Raw genomic sequence first — 21075 nt, forward strand, 5'->3', positions numbered from 1 at the left:
TGTAATTTCATGCCCCTGCCCCATATAAGCAGGAGAGGGCTGGGAGCAGCACAGTCCGCCGCTCTTCTGCTGAGTGGCTTTACAAAAAATATAAAAAGGGGAACTTATACATAAAAAGGGGGACACAAAAACACAGTAAATGCTGATAATGGAAGTTAAAATATACTCCAATACGGGGACATTCACTGGGGGAACAGTTAAAAAGTCGACATAAAGTCAAAAGAACGCAGCTGGCAATTCGTGGGGCACTTAAAATACACTGGGATCAAACACAATTTAAAAGTTGGCCACAGTATAAAGAAACACACAGAGTGAGACACTTAAAAAACCACTGTAAACAACGTAGCATACACGAAAAATAAAACCACTGGTAGGGAACTGTCGAGGCATGGGATGGGAGGCTGGAGAGGAGGGAAAAAAGTGGGGAGGAAGGTGAGGTGGAAAGGGATGGGGGGGGGGGAGTAGGACGAAAAAGGGGGCAGGGGAAGCACCAAGAGGCTGGAGACGGGTGGGGAGGGAGATGAAGAGAGAAGAAAGGCAGGAAGGAGTGCAGAGACACAAAAGGGGGCCACAGGAAAAGGGGTGGGTTGTAGGAGGGAGGAAAACCGCCCAGGGGAAGAGAAGGGGAAGGGGGATGGGGCCCTGAGGAGTAGGAGTAGATGTCAGGGCGAAGCTAATCAATCAGGAGGGGTTGGTGCTGGAAGCAGCAGTGGAAAAGGAGGTGGAGGGTGTGGAGATTGAGGGAGGACAGAGCACAATGGTAAAGGCGCAGCAATGGGGTGGGGGTGGAGAGAAAGGTGGACACCACAGGGTTGGGGGGATCGAGTCGGCAGACAATGTACAGGGTGCAGATGTGTTTAAGAAAAAGAAAAAGGTCGGGGGAGGGGATGAAGTCGTAAGGTTGCACGTGGGGGATGGAGGGCAGATGTGGAACGTGAGTCAGAGTGCATGGCGTTCCAGGATTTGGAGGTCTTTATAGAATCTTTGAGGAGTCGAAATCCGAGCGACACTGGCATAGCAAAGGATGGGCCAGATCAACGATTTGTAGATGTGAAGGATTGTGGATGGCTGCAGTCCCCATGTCCAGCCAGACAGGAGTTGCAGGAGGCAGAGTCTATTGTGGGCTTTGTGTTGGATTGTAAGGAGATGTGGAGTCTAGGTGTGGTGGCAGTTAATGGTGAAGCCAAAGTATGTCAGGGTAGGAGTGAAGTGGATAGGACGACAATAAATGGTTAGGTAGAAATCATGAAGACAAAAGGAGCAGGTGGTGTGGCCTATGAGGGTTGCCTGGGTCTTGGAGTGGTTGATATGAAGGAACCACTGGTTGCACCAAGTGGTGAACTGGTCAAGGTGGGTTTGGAGGGTAGATTGGGACCGTGGAAGGGTAGGTTAAATGGTCAGGAAGGCGGTGTCATCAGCAAATTTAAAGGAGATGAACAGGTGGTGGTGGTTTTGGCATATCAGCAGTGTACAGGAGATAGAGGAGAGGGTAAAGGACGGAGCCTTGGGGCACGCCAGCAGTAGGATAGAAAGTACGGGAGTTGGAACTGTGGATAGTGACATAGGAGGGAATATGGGAGAGGAAGGAAGCAACGAGACCGACGAAATTGATAGGGAGAGGAGCCCAGGTTGCCAGACACAGTCATAGGCGTTCTCGAGGTCGAGGGAAACAAAGATTGTGGAGCGACGGGCGTTAAGTGGCAGAGAAAGAAGATTGATAACGTAAAGAAGCTCGTTGTTGGCGCCATCAAAATATGTATTTTCGGTTATATAAACCAGTTTTCTCAAAAGCAAACGCGAGAACATTTGTGTAATAGGCTGAGTTATTGGCAGTTAGCATGACTTCTTCACTTGATATGGTTGTGGAATAAAACAGATGACCAAGCCACAGATTTAAACTTCGGTACACTGTGTCTAAGCAACCACTGTCAGACTTGTGTTCTACTGAAATGTAATGATTTTTAATTCTTATAACGCTTGATAATGGCCTAAGGCCGAAAAGTAGATTTTGGAATAAAACATGATGTACAGTCAAATGGCAGTTATATACGAGCGTTGGAACTTTAATAGTGGCAACTATTTATTTACAGCTCATACAAAATAGGTACGTGTTTCAAAGTTTTACTGACCTTCAAAGTAGTCACCAGCATTGTGTATAACCCGTTGCCAGCAATGTGGATGTCGTAGGATACCCTTAGCAGTGCCAGTTGTGTTGACTGTTCGAGCGGCGAGATCTATTGCCCAACGAATTTGTAGCAGTTGTGAAGCGAATGCCGTGAAGTGTTTCCTTCAGTTTAGAAATCGAGTTGAACTCACGAGGGCTTAAGTCAGTGGAGTACAGTATGTGATATAGCACTTAGCAGCCCCATCAGTTAAACAAATCAGTAACAGCTTGCACTGTACATGCTTGAGCATTGCCCTGCAAAATGATGGTCAGGTTCTGCAAAAAGTATCATCACTTCTGTGTCTATGCTGTTCATTTTTGGAACACAACCTATGACCAGCTTCAGAGCCGCTACAAATTCATCGGGCAATAGATTGCGCCGCTCGAACTGTCAACACAACTGGCACTGCTAAGAGTATCCTACGACTTCACATCGCTGGCAACGGGTTATACGCAATTCTGGTGACTACTTTGAAGGTCAGTACAACTATCAAACACGTATCTATTTTGTACGAGCTGTAAATAAGTAGTTGCCTCTATTAAAGTTCCAACCCTCGTATTTCAAAACATGTTTGCATGATGCTGAGATACTCCATTAGCCAGCAGGATCCCTAGATCTGTTCGCAGTAATGTGCGGGACCAGTTCGGACGTCAACTCCAGCTCCAGCATCTGGGAATCGAGGATCAGACACGACAGTTGTGGGCCAGCGCGCCTCTGAAGAGGATACACCAGCACTCTGTGGTCCTTCTCAAACGAATCAACGTCCAGGCTAGGCGGGGTGCAACACCGTACTGATAAGTGTGTTCATACTGCTAAGTTCTTTGTAAATTTCACTTGATTTTGTAATCACCGAAATATACCCTCTCAACTCGTGAAGCATCTTTTCGTTTTTTCGTCCACTTGTGGGTGCTGAACTTTTTTTCAGGTAATGTAATCGAAAGGACTGTAGTCAGGAAAACATGAAGCTCAAGGACCTTCCTCAAGAAAATGTAGAAGCAAAATAAGAAGAAAATTTACTCGCACTACGTTTTGTGATTTCCCTCATTCTCTACTCTAGTGTGAACAAGGAAATGGCTTAATGGCCATAGTTTCATTGGCACTCATCGTCAGAAATACCAGTACAGTTTCTTTCTTATTACGAAATTCAATTAATGTTAACAGTTTTTGATGTTGGTGACCAACAGTCATACAATATTTTTTAAAGGAACACACCGCCATTTGATTGTTGCCAGCTTTGAGCTTCACAACATGTTAAATGTCTCCCACTGTATGTTAAATACATAAAATTAAATACTTGAAAATGACATAAAAGGCCGAAATCTGGGTTGTACTAAAATAAACAATAAAAAAGTATAGTGGTGGTGTGTCTTTTTTAAAAAAATGAATTGGTGGTACTTGGGTAACTGTAATTTTTTTTATTCCAAAGAAAGTCATTTCAGAGTGAATAAAACATTGTCTTATGGTTACAGCAGCAACATTTGTTTGTCAGGATTATCCTAATCTCAGCATATGGTGAAAAATTCATTTAGAGTTCAGGTCATCCCCCCCTCATGAAGCAACTTACGCAAAAACCAGAGAAACAGAAGCACTAAAGAGAATGAATGTTATACCACTGCAAACGAAGTCCAGCTGCTCAGTAGCTTCGACACGATTTGTAAGTAATTTGAAACTCTCCGACTTAATTACTTGTTACTCTCCATATTTAAATCTGTTTTACGAGGCAAGACATTCTTAGGAACGTAAGTAATTCATTGCAGACTGCAGATTTTGTCCTACCTTCCTTCCGTACTGTTTTTTAACCCTGAGATAATGTTCGGAAGCCTGGGCGTTTACTGTTTTAAATCTCAATACCTTCAACAATGGTCAATCCTGCAGTCATATTAGATAAACAAGGTGGCGGGATTCGGTTCGTTCGCAAGCTTCTGGGGAAATGACGTCAGTCTACAAAGCAGACTGCTTACAAAACATTTGTGTGTGTCCCTTCATCGAATACTGCTCGAATGTGTAGGACACACGAAAAATAGGATTAACACGGGCTTTTTGTAGTGACGTGCAGCAGTAGACGAACTATTTATAATTATAGTATTCAATGGCCATCGAACATTAATGGAACGTAAACAGCCGGGTCCTTATACACGGGAAAAAGTAAAGTGCAATGGAAATTACACTTATAATTCTAGAAGTTTAGTCTACATCGCAGAATGGAATCAGTGGCGCTTCATGACAGCGTGAGCAAGTCTCATTAGCGTTTTCACGACACGCACCAGGGTAGTGGAAACATTCCAAGTCCATCACTCGTAGTCGAGTACTGCTGACAAAGTTCCATGACACTACACAATCCAGACAACAGATCACGGTTGCCTGTCTAACGGCGACCAGGTGCACCAAAAATTGGTTTTGAATGTTTCGCATAATTATTGATAGAATTTAAGTGCTTAAAAAGCTCTCATAATCTAATCATTAAGATTTATGATCTTGTACCAGCTGAAAAATGCACATATACAAGAACAAAGGAGACGAATACGGGGATGAATGATTTGATAAAGCTGGTAAAAAATCAAGAAAAAATGTTTGTTTCGTAAACAACTCACTGTACTTCTTGACATAGTCTCCTTTGAGGGATTTACAGCTGGTCCAGCGATCCTGCAGTTTTCTCAACCCATTGGAAAAACAGGTTCTGCCATACTCTGAAAAATACTCGTTCACTGCAGCTATCACTCCTTCATTTGCTGAAAATGTCTTCCCAGTAAGCCAAAGTTTCAAGTTAGGCAACTGGCCAAGTGCAGAAAAGCAGCAAGGCTACATTCATATTTGGAAATAGCCTACGTTATTAAAATCGCACTTACGAATAACACTGAGAAGATGCAGAGGGGAAGTAACTCAGACATAAAACTAGTTGCATGAAACTTTTTTAATTGCAAAATTTCTTCTTTTATTTTCTGTTTATGAACTTTTATCCAGTACGAAGACGCGTGTTTTCTACGCACTCTGATAGAGTAGAATCGTCAAGGTTTATATCGTTCCAAAAGAACCCAAACGTGCCCATCATTTGTCTGTGGCAGCATACTTTATAATTCAGTTTCCTACAACTGTATCTAGAATCACACCGAAAATATTTGGTTTAAGGTTCTAGGTGCTTCAGTCCAGAACCGCGCGACTGCTACAGTTCGAATCCTGCCTCGGGCATGGATGTGTGTGATGTCCTTAGGTTAGTTAGGTTTAAGTAGCTCTAAGTTCTAGGTGACTGATGACCTCAGATGTTAAGTTCCATAGTGCTCAGAGCCATTTCAACCATTTGGTTTAAAACTGTACTCTGGAGTCAGATTTGATTCTTTTTCTGCTGTTTCGTCTACAAAGCATTTTCTTTTTCTTTTCCATATTTCTGTGCCGTGAAACGCTGCATTCAAGACAGGTGATATTCCGGTATTTTCTACTACCTCACAATTTTCGGCGTAAATAGTATGCCATCTGTTTCTTACTTTATTTAATTCTTTCACTAGACTCTTAATGTCACCACTTCCAACATCTAATGTGGCTTCCTTTCCTTGAAGCACAACATTACTGCGTTTACCGCAGCTAATACTTTGTACCACCCTGAAGATATCAAGACCTACTACAATGATTTCACATACTTCTGAATGACTTTTGACTCAGTATGTGCCTCTGCAGTAAAATAAATAATCCTGATAGTTGTTTACCAAATGGATGCACGGTATCTGTGCGTACAGACCACGTCATTTCTGACAGCTCTTACAGGTACGATCTAAGATTTTCTTTTAGAACTCTGCATATTTGGGGACCAGACTGTTACTTATACTTCCATTGAAGTCTGATTCATCCGTTGGAAACTGAAATACATTCATAAATATTACAACACTTGCACTTATGGAATAATAATGTTTTTCTCTACAGTGTGTAGTGTACTGGTAGTGCCTTACACGCAGAACCATATTATTTTGCATTAATTTAAGCACTAGGTATATTATGTACATGTTTTTTTAAACTATCCCACAGGTTCGACGAGGACCTTCACCGCTCAGGCCTCTTATTCAAAATCATGGGTGCAGGTTTCAAATGTTGCATTTAATTTCTGTTTAGTAAGGCAACCAGGAGAGCAAGCCCCCCCCCCCCCCAAGGACCTTATCCTCCTGCCCCACCCCCATCCCCCGCCCCACTATAACGCTAGCTCTGCACTCACGTTGATGTCTTGGCCTCCAAATTCGCCTGCTCTGAACTCGATGGGACGATATGCAGCGCCAGCTCCACGTCCACAAACCACCGACCCATAATTCACGGGAACTGTCTGACCTGTGCATACACAATGGTGACACATACCACCACAATTATCATGAATTTATGACACATCCTAGTATATACAGTTTCATATGCCCAAAAATTTGTTGTGCATTCGGAACGTTTGTACCAGATTGTACGATAGGCAGAGATCAGGTACATCCAGTAGGGATGCATAAGCTGTAACCATAACTCAAGAAACATTTTAAATTACAGTAAACACATTAGGCGTGTGTGAATTCCTAAGGGACCAAACTGCTGAGATCACCGGTCCTTAGACCTACCCACTACGTAAAATAACTAATGCTAAGAATGACACACATACTCATGCCCGAGGGATAACTGAGAGAAAATCTGGAATACATTTCACATAAATTTCTTCACCATGTTATAGTCCTAGGTGGAGTTTTCAATTTACCAGATATAGACTGGGACACTCAGATGTTTTGGACGGGTGGTAGGGACAGAGCATCGAATGACATTATACTGAGTGCACTATCCGAAAACTACCTCGAGCAATTAAACAGAGAACCGACTCGTGGAGATAACATTTTGGATCTACTGATAACAAACAGAGTCGAACTTTTCGACTGTGTAAGCGCAGAACAGGGAATTAGTGATCATAAGGCCGTTGCAGCATCCCTGAATGTGGAAGTAAATAGGAAGATAAAAAAGGGAGGAAGGTTTATCTGTTTAGCAAGAGTAATAGGAGGCAGATTTCAGACTACCTAACAGATCAAAACGAAAATTTCTGTTCCGACATGAACAATGTTGAGTGTTTATGGAAAAAGTTCAAGGCAATCATAAAATGCGTTTTAGACAGGTACGTGCTGAGTAAAACTGTGACGGACGGGAAAAACCCACCGTGGTTCAACAACAAAGTTAGGAAACTACTGCGAAAGCAAAGAGAGCTACACTGCAAGTTTAAACGCAGCCAAAACCTCTCAGACAAACAGAAGCTAAACGATCACAAAGTTAGCGTAAGGAGGGCTATGCGTGAAGCGTTCAGTGAATTCGAAAGTAAAATTCTATGTACCGACTTGACAGAAAATCCTAAGAAGTTCTGGTCTTACGTTAAATCAGTAAGTGGATCGAAAAAGCATATCCAGACACTCTCGGATGATGATGGCATTGAAACAGAGGATGACACGCGTAAAGCTGAAATACTAAACACCTTTTTCCAAAGCTGTTTCACAGAGGAAGACCGCACTGCAGGTCCTTCACTAAATCCTCGCACATACGAAAAAATGGCTGACATCGAAATAAGTGTCCAAGGAATAGAAAAGCAACTGAAATCACTCCAACAGAGGAAAGTCCACTGGACTTGACGGGATACCAATTCGATTATACACAGAGAATGCGAAAGAACTTGCCCCCTTTCTAACAGCCGTATACCTCAAGTCTCTAGAGGAACGGAAGGTTCCAAATGATTGGAAAAGAGCACAGGTAGTCCCTGTCTTCAAGAAGGGTCGTCGAGCAGATGCGCAAAACTATAGGCCTATATCTCTGGCATCGATCTGTTGTAGAATTTTAGAACATGTTTTTTGCTCGCGTATCATGTCATTTCTGGAAACTCAGAATCTACTCTGCAGGAATCACCATGGATTCCGGAAACAGCGATTGTGTGAGACCCAACTCGCTTTATTTGTTCATGAGACTCAGAAAATATTAGATACAGGCTCCCAGGTACATGCCATTTTCCTTGACTTCCGGAAGGCGTTCGATACAGTTCCGCACTGTCGCCTGATAAACAAAGTGAGAGCCTACGGAATATCGGACCAGCTGTGTGGCTGGATTGAAGAGTTTTTAGCAAAAAGAACACAGCATGTTGTTCTCAATGGAGAGACGTCTACAGACGTTAAAGTAACCTCTGGCGTGCCACAGGGGAGTGTTATGGGACCATTGCTTTTCACAATATATATAAATGACCTAGTAGATAATGTCGGAAGTTCCATGCGGCTTTTCGTGGATGATGCTGTAGTATACAGAGAAGTTGCAGCATTAGAAAATTGCAGCGAAATGCAGGAAGATCTGCAGCGCATAGGCACTTGGTGCAGGGAGTGGCAACTGACCCTTGACATAGACAAATGTAATGTATTGCGAATACATAGAAAGAAGGATCCTTTATTGTATGATTATATGATAGCGGAACGAACACTGGTAGCAATTACTTCTGTAAAATATCTGGAAGTATGCGTACGGAACGATTTGAAGTGGAATCATCATATAAAATTAATTGTTGGTAAGGCGGGTGCCAGGTTGAGATTCATTGGGTGAGTCCTTAGAAAATGTAGTCCATCAACAAAGGAGGTGGCTTACAAAACACTCGTTCGACCTGTACCTGAGTGTTGCTCATCAGTGTGGGAGCCGTACTAGGTCGGGTTGACAGAGGAGATAGAGAAGATACAAAGATGAGCGGCGCGTTTCGTCACAGGGTTATTTGGTAAGCGTGATAGCGTTACGGAGATGTTCAGCAAACTCAAGTGGCAGACTCAACAAGAGAGGCGCTCTGTATCACGGTGTAGCTTGCTGTCCAGGTTTAGAGAGGGTGCGTTTTTGGATGAGGCATCGAATATATTGCTTCCCCCTACTTATACCTCCCGAGGAGATCACGAATGTAAAATTAGAGAGATTCGAGCGAGCACGGAGGTTTTCGGGCAGTCGTTCTTCCCGCGAACCATACGCGACTGGGACGGGAAAGGGAGGTAATGACAGTGGCGCGTAAAAGTGCCCTCCGCCACACACCGTTGGGTAGCTGGTGGAGTAGAAATGTAGATGTAGATGTAGATGAGCTCCGGCGGGAGGGGCCGCTCAATCCGTGACATGGTGCCTCAAACCGCGCGGCCACTCCGCCCGGCCATATTAGGTCATAATAGCAAAACGTAAATCACAATTCTAGGCGACAATGACAATATGTTTGTTGTTTCATTCGTTTAGAAAAGTAAACTTGTACGACAGGCAGAGATAATGGACTACTGCAGTGGTCACAGTTATTATCTATGACACTGCTGTATACAAATTATCCATTAAATAAGTACTTTAAAACAAGTGAAATGGCATTTGTAATGAGATGATATGAACATGGAGTCTCTTATTCCTGATGCCCTTCCGGCTATGATGGTTAAAATTTCGATTCGAGATGCAGTTTACAGTTTTCATGTAAACGTAAACACTACTCACAGATTAGATCTTTGACCTGTTCTGACAGTCCGACTGCTGCATGTACGAGGAGCGATTTATGGTCGTGGGACATGAGACCAGACGGTCGCCAATTTCTCCAGCCGTTACTGTCAAAACATGAATCCTGCTGCTGACGTTTTTAATAGTTAGGTTTGATCCTAACTTAAACAGTTTTCACATTATTTAAAATACGTTGAGTTTACTCCGTCCTCTAAGCTTTCTAGTGACCTTTAAATTATCAAAATGTAAGCTCTTTTGGTAATTTCCAAGAATGTTTGCCTATCGAAGCCGAGGGCTCCAAATGATATATATCAAACGTGCGATTCTAAATCGATCACGCGATTGTGGTGGCGGGTGTTATGCGCATGTTTAAAGTGGTCACTACAACAACGACAAAAGAAGAGCGTTAAGAAAATAGTTGTAATTACAAAAGGAAACGACTTACCTCACTTGTCGTCGACTTTGTCGTCATGAGAAAGTCCATTTGATCTGTATGCTACGGGAAGCATTCCCTTTTTGCCGTAACCTTGGTAGACTCTGCCAATGTCACGCAAAAATATGGGTGGAGTGTCACATTTCCGACAAAAATTCAAACAATATTCTACATTGCATAAGATTCTTCCACGTGAGGCAATCGGCCGAAGAAACGTCTGCAATACCAGACATCCCACTCACTACCGTCATAAATCGTTTGGGTTTTCCTAGCACCTCACAAATAATTTATCATAACGCCCACCACCACAGTCGCATGATCGATTTAGAATCGCACTTCCGATATATATCTTTTGGAGCCCGCGGCCGCGATAGGTAAACATTCTTGGAAATTACTGCTCTTTTTATAGCTATGTAACCACTGAAGCAAAGTGTTTCGTCAAATCACGTATCAGTTTGTATTCTGTAATAAGTTTAGCTCGATTTTCGGTTTTTCTTACACAAGACGTGATCACTGTCAAAGTACATCAAGTATCAGCCACAAATATATCTTTTGATTAGATGTCATAAAAACAGTTGTAATTACCGTTCGTCAAAAACTTTTCTTTATCAAGTTGAAAGAATAGAATCTGAACATTATAAAATGTTAATTTCTTCGACTGCAGGAATTATAAGCCGAAATTTGAGTGTGCAGACTTCTATTGTAGTGCTCCGTAATTGCTTAACAGTGTTGTAGTATCTGATACACTATCTAATTCAGTGCTGTAGTATGCGATGCATGGTCTAAAGCGGTATAACCGCCTACAGGAGGTGATCCGGCTGGAGACACAGTACTGGACGCTGGTGGACATCCCGAAGCAGGAGAAGCAGGAGACGGTGCCGGCGTTCGTGCTGCGCGCGTGCGCCATCATGGAGAAGACGCAGAAGTCCGGCGAGGGCGTCAAGACGTCGGCCAAGCTCGCTGAGGAGGAGGAGAAGCGCCGCGAGCGCATCGACCGCCTCGAGAGTGAGTGAGCGACCGGCCGCACTGCACAGTCTCATTTCGCCTCATTGCTCCTGTTCCTGGAACCTCGAACATTGCCATCGATAAGTTCCCTGCTGTCGAATGGAGCGGTGCGCTAGTAAATACGAATATATCTGTGAGTAGCTACCACAGTCTAACACTTCGCCTCGATTTTGTTGCCTACCGCACCAGCAGCGCCCCACGCGGCTAGTAAATAACTTAAACTGTTAGTTTGGCGCGATCGTGAAAGCGAATAGTAGTTGTTTATTTTGATTTCTACAATGGTTTTTACAAGCTGCAGCGTTTGTGGCGCAATAAATTGCAGCAACAACAGGAAGAAGACACCACAGCTGTCTTTTTTACGTTTCCAAAGATCCTGAGAGGTATATACCATCATGTTACTAAACTGTATCGTCAGGATTCACTTGCAAACCACATGTGTATTAATGGTTAACGTTTCGTTTTAGGAGCAGAAAATGGTTAGTTAGTAGCAGACGAGAAGATATTATGAAAAAATGACCCAGTTTATCTGTATAATAATATTAGGTTTCGTTCGCTACATTTCGAACAAAACCAGTTCATGAACGCAGACAATAATAAACTCGTGTAGAATGCAGTACCCACACTGTTTGACATCCCAAATATGCCACCTCAACTGTCGATGAAGAGGAAACTGCCACAAAGATCCGACAATCCATCTAAAGCTGTAAAACAGTCCTATGACACAGAAGCTGGCAGTTCAACTCTCCGTGGATCAGTGCCAAATTCGTGTGAATCGTCAACACAGATATGCTTTGACGATGAAGTGGTTAGATTAAGTGGAGTTATTCGTGTCTTACAAAAGCGTTTGGTATGTATTTCATTCACTTCTGTTGTTGGTTACTTAATTTTCCTTGTTTCCTTCGTGTGCTGACATTATTTTGTTAGCACCTTGTTCACTGACAGATTGTTTGAAAATTATTCAAATATTTGGTTTTGCGTGAAATGTAATGTAATCAGCTCATTATAATATTTTCAACATATTTCTCCAACTATTTGGCAGTTGCTTGTCCCACTTAGAATAATATAAAGATGAAGGTCGTACTTGTGGCAACAGGCGACAACAATGACAAACACAGTAGGCCTACAGAACGATAAATGAGCCGTCGATCACTTTTGCATGTAGAGGTACATGTCTGTGCTTCTTACGTGTGAATCTGTGTGTTTATATTCTTTTGATGTCAACGTGGTAAACTGCAGTTCTATCCAATGTCACAAGTGTTTCATCACGAATGTGTTTCAAGAATTTCAAGCATTTTATTCACCATAGATCATTTTACAGTGATATTGGCTTCGTCATACAAGATGTACTAGTACATACAGAATAACAAAATAAACTTCTGTCAATACATTATAAATACATTTGAAGCATGGCAGTGTACCAAATTACAAAGGATAGCTTTTAAAAGCTAACGCAACAAGCTATCTTATAATCTAATATAATAAGGTATTTTATTGTTTATAGTATAAACTTTGTAATTACACACGATTAACCACAGCACAAAATAATATGTTTAACTACAGACAACTTTTATATGTTTATATTCTCCTCAGACATCTCAAAGAATTCTTTAATGTCATAGAATGGATGATCTGACAGCCAGCTGTACCACTTTATTTTAAAAGAATTTGTATCCATAGACTGAACATGAATTGGCAGTTTATTGAACATTTTGAGTGGGTTAACTTTGTGGTAATTTCCTGTTCTCGCTAATCTGTGGCGCGGTATGTCTAAATTACCGTTCGCCCTGGTGTTGTGTTCGTGTATTTCCTTTCTGGCAATAAATTCTGAAATATTATTTTTAATATAGAGTACAGACACATAGATGTATAAATTTATAATTGTAAGTATTCTGAGTCTGGAGAAAAGAGGACGACAGTGCTCCCTATGACCTCTTTTACATACTATACGTATGACTTTTTTTTGTAATTTCAATACGTTTTTGATGTGAGGGGAGTGCCCCCTTATAATAAGACCATATGAAATATGTGACTGGAATAGCTCAAAGTATGTCACCCTGAGGTACTCCAAGCTCACTACCTCCCTTAGTTTCAAGAGAAGATATGCCACCTGAGATATTTTTTCACATACATGATTGACATGTTCCTCCCAATATAGTTTTGAGTCAATGTGAATACCTAAGAGTTTTACTGACTTATTGCCTACTTCATTTGATGTTCCCATTAAAAGTTGTTGTGTTTTGTCAGGGTTGCATAGGAGCTTATTGGCTGCAAACCAGTCCAGGGCCTTATCTAGTGTTTCTTTTGTTAAGTTATTCAGATCTGAAATGTTCTGATGTGTGGTAAGTAGTGTTGTATCATCAGCATAATACACAACAGGGTGAGCTATATTTTTAGGTAAATCATTAATAGTGACAATGAAGAAGAAGGGTCCAAGGATAGACCCTTGTGGTACACCTGTGCTGATTTCCATGATGGAAGAATTTAAATTTCTGACTGAAACGAATTGTTTTCAGTTACTTAAATAAGAATTTATCACAGATAAAGTGCTCCCTCTCACCCCATAAAACTCTAGTTTCCCCAGTAGTATGTCAACAGGAATGCAATCGAAAGCTTTGCTTAGGTCACATAATACCAGTGATACCATGTTATTATTTTCAAAAGCTGTTAAGGTTTGGTCAATGATTTCCAAGATGGCCCCTGTTGTGTTCTTCCCCTTTCGAAAGCCAAACTGATTGTTACATAGGACATTGTGTTTTTCAAAGAAGTTGCTTATTTGTGTGTGTATCAGCGCCTCAGATACCTTTGAAAATATTGGAACAATGGAGACTGGTCTGTAGCTTTGGGGGAGATGTTTGTCTCCTTTTTTAAAAACTGGGACAACTTTTGATACCTTGAGTGCATCCGGAAAAACTCCAAATTCTACACATTTATTAAAAATATAAGCTAATGGTTTGGCGATTGAGTGTATTGTCTTTTTAATTATGTTATTTGATAACCAATAACAGTCCATACTTTTAGAACCTGAAAATTTGGATACAGCTTTTATAACATCAGCAGGTATGACAGCCCTCCATTGAAATGCCAGGTTAACAGGCAGTGGTGTTCCAACAAGGTTCATTGCAGATGAATTTGTTGCTTTGATACTGTTACTTATTTCTTTAACTGAGTTTAAAAAGTACTCGTTTAATTCTTCAGGATCAAGCAGAGCTGTTTCTGTGCGTTTCGGTGTATTCTCTTGTTTTATTATTTGCCAGGCTGCCTTGCATTTATTGGGAGCTCTTTCTATATAGTTCTCCACTGCTTGCTTTTTTGCCAGAAGTAGTTTAGCTTTATAGTATTTTTTGCATTTCAGATATGACCTATGAATGTTCACACTCTGTTCTGCCCCTAGGTCAGAGGCTTGTTTATTCATCTGGTACAGCATATGCAAGTTTCCTCTAATTTCTACTAGCTCTTGTGTGAACCAGTTCAGACTTTTCTTTTTCATTTCATTTGGATATCTAATTTTTTTTTACTGGTGAGCAAGGATACCATAAATCTGTGTACTTTTTAAAGAAGTTACCAAAGCTAATTTCAGCTTCCCTTTTTCCAGATTGACAATTATATATAAAGTCCCAATCTGCACTTCCTAATCTATCAACAAACATATTTATGTACTCTTCCTTCTGTCTTCGTACCACTACTACTTTAGATTCTTCAGTTTTAACTGGCTGCCTCTTACAGAGGGTAAGGAGTAGTGGCTCATGATCTGCAAGTCCACTTCCTGCAAGTCTAACTGTAAAATCCTCCCTATGGAAATTCACAATAATATTGTCTATACAGGCATTCTTACGTGTGGCACAGTTATTTGTACAATAGAGGTCTAATGATCTTAGCATATTCAAAAATGTCCTAGCAACTGGTCTCTGTGTGTTTACCATTTCTATGTTGAAATCATCACATATAGCAATTCTCGTTTTACTCTTCAATATTTTTTTAATTATTAATTCACATTTTTCAATAAACAAATTTACATCACCATCTGGCGACCTATATACACTAACTACCACTATATTTTCATTCATTAGTTTTACACAACTAAACTCCCCATCTAGCTCTGAGGAGTATGTAGATACATCAATTCTGGAAAACATTATTCCTTCTTTGACAAAAATTCCCCCCCCCCCCACCATTCTTTCTCTGTTTTCTACATATCATGTCTCCCACAACATACCCTTGGGGAATGAACATATTTACTTGTTCTTGTGTTAACCAGTGCTCAGATACACATATAACATCTACATGCTCAGTGTTACATAAATGTTCTAATTCTAAAATTTTATTTCTAATACAACGTATGTTAACTTGTAGAAAAGTAAGTAGTTTGTCTCTGTCTGTATTCCTCTGAGAGTAATTTGACTTTATATTTGAAGTTGTAGGTTCCGTTAATGTCTTTAATCTTGATGCACTGTGATCATGTGTGTTATGATAGTCACATACCTGTTCATCCACTTGATGACTCACTTTGTTAACTGCTTTCGTCTGTGAAACCACTGCTGATCCCACCAAAAATCCTGGTCCCTCAGTTGTGGTTTCTTTTTTCGGGTTGACTGCCGTACTCCACGTGTTGGTATTCTCATCCCTTGAGCTTGATTTGCTGTTCTTCTTTTTGCAAGTAGGTCTCTCTTCTTATATGGTGCCTTCTTTCCTGCCACCTTATTTGCTGCTTCTTCAAACGTTTGCACTGTCCTCTTGGGTAAGTTTATTGCTTGAGTAATTGTCCTCTCCCCACAAACAGAGTTCACTTTTAAGGATTATGTTGTTATTTGTGCTGGAGTTGTGTCAATAACAATTCTCACTGATTCTTTATCTGACACTTCAGTATCCTTCCATTTAAGTTCTATTGCTGTTTTGTACACTTTCCTGTTTGTTTCCACTGATTCATAAATCCTTGTGGCAATCAGTTCTTTACCAGTTGCATTAAGGTGTTGTCCATGTGCTGTATAAAGCTCCTTGTTACTAGGAGTATCAATAAAACAAGTGTTATGGAAGCCTTTCACTGTCTTTTTTTTTTTTTTTTTAGCTTTCTGTTTGCAGATTGAATTTCTTGGTTTACACAAGACCATTCAGGCAGGTCATGTCTATGTGGTACACCAACTACAATCCTACAATCACTTTTGTATTGTATTTTGTAACACTGACAAGGCTTTATGTAGTGAACGAATTGCCAACTTGGTTTCATTCTTTGCCACATCGTTAGCCCCTGCCCAGATAACTGCAAAATCTTCACTTGTTAACTTATGGAGGTCATTGCATTTTTTTAGTATTACACTAGTGGGGGCACCTGGTATCACCTTCCCTTCAACATCATATTTATTTGAAGCTAAGTTTAAAATGTTTCTTGCACAGTCTCTGCCATGGCTATCTGAGGCAACGAATATTTTGGGTCTCCTATTCACTGACTGACTCTCAGGAGCAAAGGTTTGCATTTTCATTGCTGCACCCATAGATTGATTTCCTTTTTGAACTGCGTTCTGTGTTGTGGTATGCACACTGTGTTGTGAATCGTGATTTATGTTGGGTGCATCAAATCTGTAGTTTTTGTACATTTCTATCTTGTCTGATTCTCGCTTCTGTAGTTCGTTTGTTAGCAAACATATAATTGTTTTCGAATACTTAAGTTCCTTTCTTACTATTCTGAGTTCATTCTGTAACTTTTCGCACACACACGTTTTTAACGGGTCTGTTTTGATTTCGTCCATATCGTCACCGTCAGTACGAAAACAATCACTGCATTTCCAGCTTTTCACTCTATTCGTTGAATTTACACACGAGTAATGGAATTTCCTGTTACACTTTACACAACACACGCCTTTTCTTGCTGTTTTGTTACAGGAACACGGTTTATTCCACGCTTCCTCACTTATTTCGTAAATAGAATTCAAATTTTCCGAACTGGTCGCGGCCATTGTGCACTAGTTAGTTTCAAAGCACAATATGTCCCTCTTCTTTCAACAGATCGCCGTATTTTTAGTTACTCACCGAGAACAATTACTAATCCACATATACACACCATAAAATGTTTAACTTAAGCTCGTTAAACGATCAAAGTAACTTATTTTGTGCACACATTTATCAGTACACGCAACCTGCTTGGCACATTACTGTTGTAGCTTGCCACTCGATTTACAGTTTTTATCTATATTTGCGCTTATTTTGGAATCATTTTTAGAAACATATATGCCTTCTAATACTACACAAACGCTTAGCGTAAATTAGGTAGGAAATGGATGGAAAACAAACATTATGCTTACGACACGTCTGACGTTCATTTTGCTCGTCGCCCTCAAACGCTAACAACTTTTAGAGCAGTGAGTGTCGCGACTGTTATGTTAGGCTGTGGTAGCTACCAACTGAGATCGACCTATGTTTAGTTTTAAGGTCCATTCATACTTCACAGCACAGATCCGAACAATACATTTCAAAATTTAAATGGAGGCATTCACCAAGGCTGTCAATGGAACGAAACAGTCAACGTTTTTCGGGAAGAAACTATTGACAATGATGCTGATGATGAGAAAGGTGTCTTCTTCTGCTAACAGCGGAAGTTAACCATTTTCACAGCGATCTCGCATATTATAGTAGTAGATTTCGTGCTTTTTTTCCCTTCCTCTTCTGCTTTTACGCTGGACCACTTCTGTCAATCATTTTCTGGCCATCTTCTTCAGTAGGCATTCTTTCCAAATTGCCCAGTACCTTTTCATTCGTTCTGATTTTTTTGACGTTTATCATCTGTGAATACCCATTTACTGTTTGTCATTTATCTATTTTTGGTTTAAATCTTATTTTTATGTTTTTCATCTTCTTTAAATTTTCTGTTTTGTTTTGCATATCGTCCAGGGTCAATTCTAGCTCTTTGATCTCCTCCCTGATTTCCTTTATCCATCCTACCTGTTGCTTCATGTTCCAAAATTTCTCTATAATTTTTCTCATTAATAAGGTTTCTGGTGCACTCATAATCTGACCAAAAGAGAGATACTTTTCTTCCATCCACTACCTGTAATGGGCTCCAGTTCACTGTACACCATTTCATATGGCGTTATCTGCCACTGTCAAACTTTTTGATAGTTCTTATTTGTCCAATTTCTATTCTTCTCTCTACTTTTAAAATTTTGTCGATTCTCTTCTTCTGGGTGACTTTACAAACAGTTTCACTTCTGTGTGTCACCTCTGGTTGAACTACCATTTCGTTAATCTTTTAATTTAGTTTTCATTGAGAGATATTTTTATTGAATATAGATCATATTAATTTTTGAGCTTCTGTCATTTTATTAGATCTTTATTGCCAAGCAGGTTTCTAGTCCAAGCTGTATGCAATAATTTCTCCTAAGTATTTAAATTTTTCATTATTTTTACTTTCCCGTTCTTTCCTGTTATGAGGTTGATTAATTGTGAATCTGCTACCATTATCTTGGTCTTTGCAAATGATATCTGGAGTCCAATTTTTTTGATATATTTTGTAGGCTTCTTACTCAATTCCTGATTGTAATTAGCCACTAATGCTAAGTCATTTGTGAGCCCCAGGCAATTTAAGTTTATATGACCTTTTTTGGGTCCAATTCTTATGTTTTCAGGATTTTTCTTGTACCATTCCCTCATCACATAATTCAGAGCACAGTTGAAAAGTAATGGTGATAAACCATCTCCATGGCTTAACCTTGTAATCATAAATGCCTCTTCATATATTTCTCCTCTGAACTTTACTTTCGATTAGGTGATTGTCAGAATTAAGTTTATCAAAATTAATTTTGGGCTTGAGACCAAAATTCCATAGTAGCTTTATCACTGAATGTCTGTGGATACAGTCATGTGCTGTTTTGAAGTCTATAAAGGTTATGATGTGATGTTACAGTTTTCTTTTGTAGCAGTCCATTACCAATTTCGGACTGATTATCTATTCTGGGCAACTTCTCCAGTGTCTAAATCCTCCTTGGTATTCTCTTAGTTCCAGTTCAAGTTGATCTTTACGATGACTGTATGGCCTTCTCAGTTTTCATAACATTATTTTGTTTTCTTTTCATGACACACTGAAAATGTTCTATTGTGAATTGGTTATTTTTTACATTGAGTATTCTTTCCCAGTAGAGGTCAGTTAAACAAAAGTTATTTAGATTTTACAATAACTGAACAGAGCTGACCCCTAAACTGTGTATAAATAAGAACACAATAGAAAAGACCAGCAGCCTCTATGTATTAGCTTATAAATATAATTTAATGTTTCCAGAATGAGATTTTCACTCTGCAGCGGAGTGTGCGCTGATATGAAACTTCCTGGCAGATTAAAACTGTGTGCCCGACCGAGACTCGAGGCGAGGTACTGGCAGAAGTAAAGCTGTGAGTACCGGGCGTGAGTCGTGCTTCGGTAGCTCAGGTATAGCACTTGCCCGCGAAAGGCAAAGGTCCCGAGTTCGAGTCTCGGTCGGGCACACAGTTTTAATCTGCCAGGAAGTTTCATAATTTAATGTGTTTGTATGTGTATATTTTCAATTGTCAATGTAGAAAAGGTTCTCAGGTGAAGACATTGGATGTTATTGAGAAATTCCCGCAAAATTTCACTGGTGCAACTGAACAACATCTTCAGATCACTTGCACTAATGGAATACTATGGGACTTTCATAATGACATCCAGTGTCTCGCTCAAGAATGTTTTCTTCAACTAGTCCTTTGGGAAAGCCTCAAGCAACACAAAAATAATTTGAATGTTTTGAAGTGTTGTTTCACTTCTCAGAAATTCACTATACAATATTGATCAGAAATATCAATAATAAATTTTGCTTTGCCCATTAACAAACTTTATCAATACTAGTTCCTTAATTCTGATACTATATTTTGACTTTTTGTATCACACTTGGCATCTCATAACTTCATTTTCATCATTCAGTATTGGGCTAAGCAAGTTGATGTCATTATGACACTGGGTCTAGTGTGAACACTTCACCATTTGATGGTAATGTCAGCTGACTTTCCATGCCATTCCATTTATATTTAGTGTGAATTGACATCTAGGCATAAAATCAAACCTCCCTTCAATAGTCTCTCAAATCCACAACTTTTGTAGAGATACATATATTTTTGCGGTCCCTTTTCGTTCAGCTGTAAGGCCATAGCCTCTCATGTCAGAGGAGATTTGAAATTGTTGAATAATAAACAGAGACTATACGTTATGTTTGTTTATTCAGTATAAGATAAAAACATATTGTTCAACTTTAAAAATGGCCATCATCAAGTGTTGCCACCAACAGCTTGTCAGAATTCAAGATGCACATTGTTACCTGAAGCTGTGAAGCCAAACCACCACCTGTTGCTCCCGTCATTCAGCTAGTTACTCCACTAACTCACTGAAGGAAAACTCTCTAGAACCAGCCGTGACTCCCTCCCTTCATCCCACATTTCCAGCTCAGACAGAATCCTTTATTACGTTGGTTTGTGGCACCACTCTTTACCATGAATCAGGTTTTCAAATGATACTGAAAAACCAATATTAAATGCGATTAATCGAATCAAAATAGTGTATGTGGACCCTCACAGACAGGTAGTTCTATTTTTGTGCAAATCATCATTATAATATATTGACTGAACCAGGTGGACATAAGAATAGAAGGGTTAAAACTACTCTGGTGGATGTGCCTATCTTGTGGTTGTTGGTTGCTCGATGTTGTAGGTTCACAGATGCATTTTTACCATTGAGATGATTTGACTTTATAACGAAGAAAGTCATAAAATTGACCCCCGTATAGAAAGTACATCAAGGTTAGTACATGCCTGAATATATGGGGGTCACTTTTATCGGCAAACGGAAGGGATGGCAATGGGCAACCCTCTATCACCAGTGGTTGCCAATCTATTCATGGAAAGATTTACATGAGCCACATATCAACCAAAGTGCTTTTTTAGATATGTGGATGACACCTTCGTCATTCGGCCCCATGGCAGGGACAAACTAGATGATTTTCTAATACT

At 40.1% G+C, this 21075-nt stretch overlaps 1 protein-coding gene across 1 annotated transcript in view; it reads left to right on the plus strand.

The window, feature by feature from the left end:
• Positions 1-21075, plus strand: part of LOC126222592 (uncharacterized) — a 112296-nt gene that overhangs the window by 69419 nt on the left and 21802 nt on the right. Inside the window, exon 3 of the mRNA XM_049942195.1 lies at positions 10878-11076. Coding sequence (XP_049798152.1) covers positions 10878-11076 — 199 coding nt within the window. The remainder of the gene's footprint in view (positions 1-10877; positions 11077-21075) is intronic.

Source organism: Schistocerca nitens, chromosome 1 (assembly GCF_023898315.1).
Source record: "Schistocerca nitens isolate TAMUIC-IGC-003100 chromosome 1, iqSchNite1.1, whole genome shotgun sequence".
In the NCBI taxonomy this organism is placed as follows: Eukaryota; Metazoa; Arthropoda; class Insecta; order Orthoptera; family Acrididae; genus Schistocerca; species Schistocerca nitens.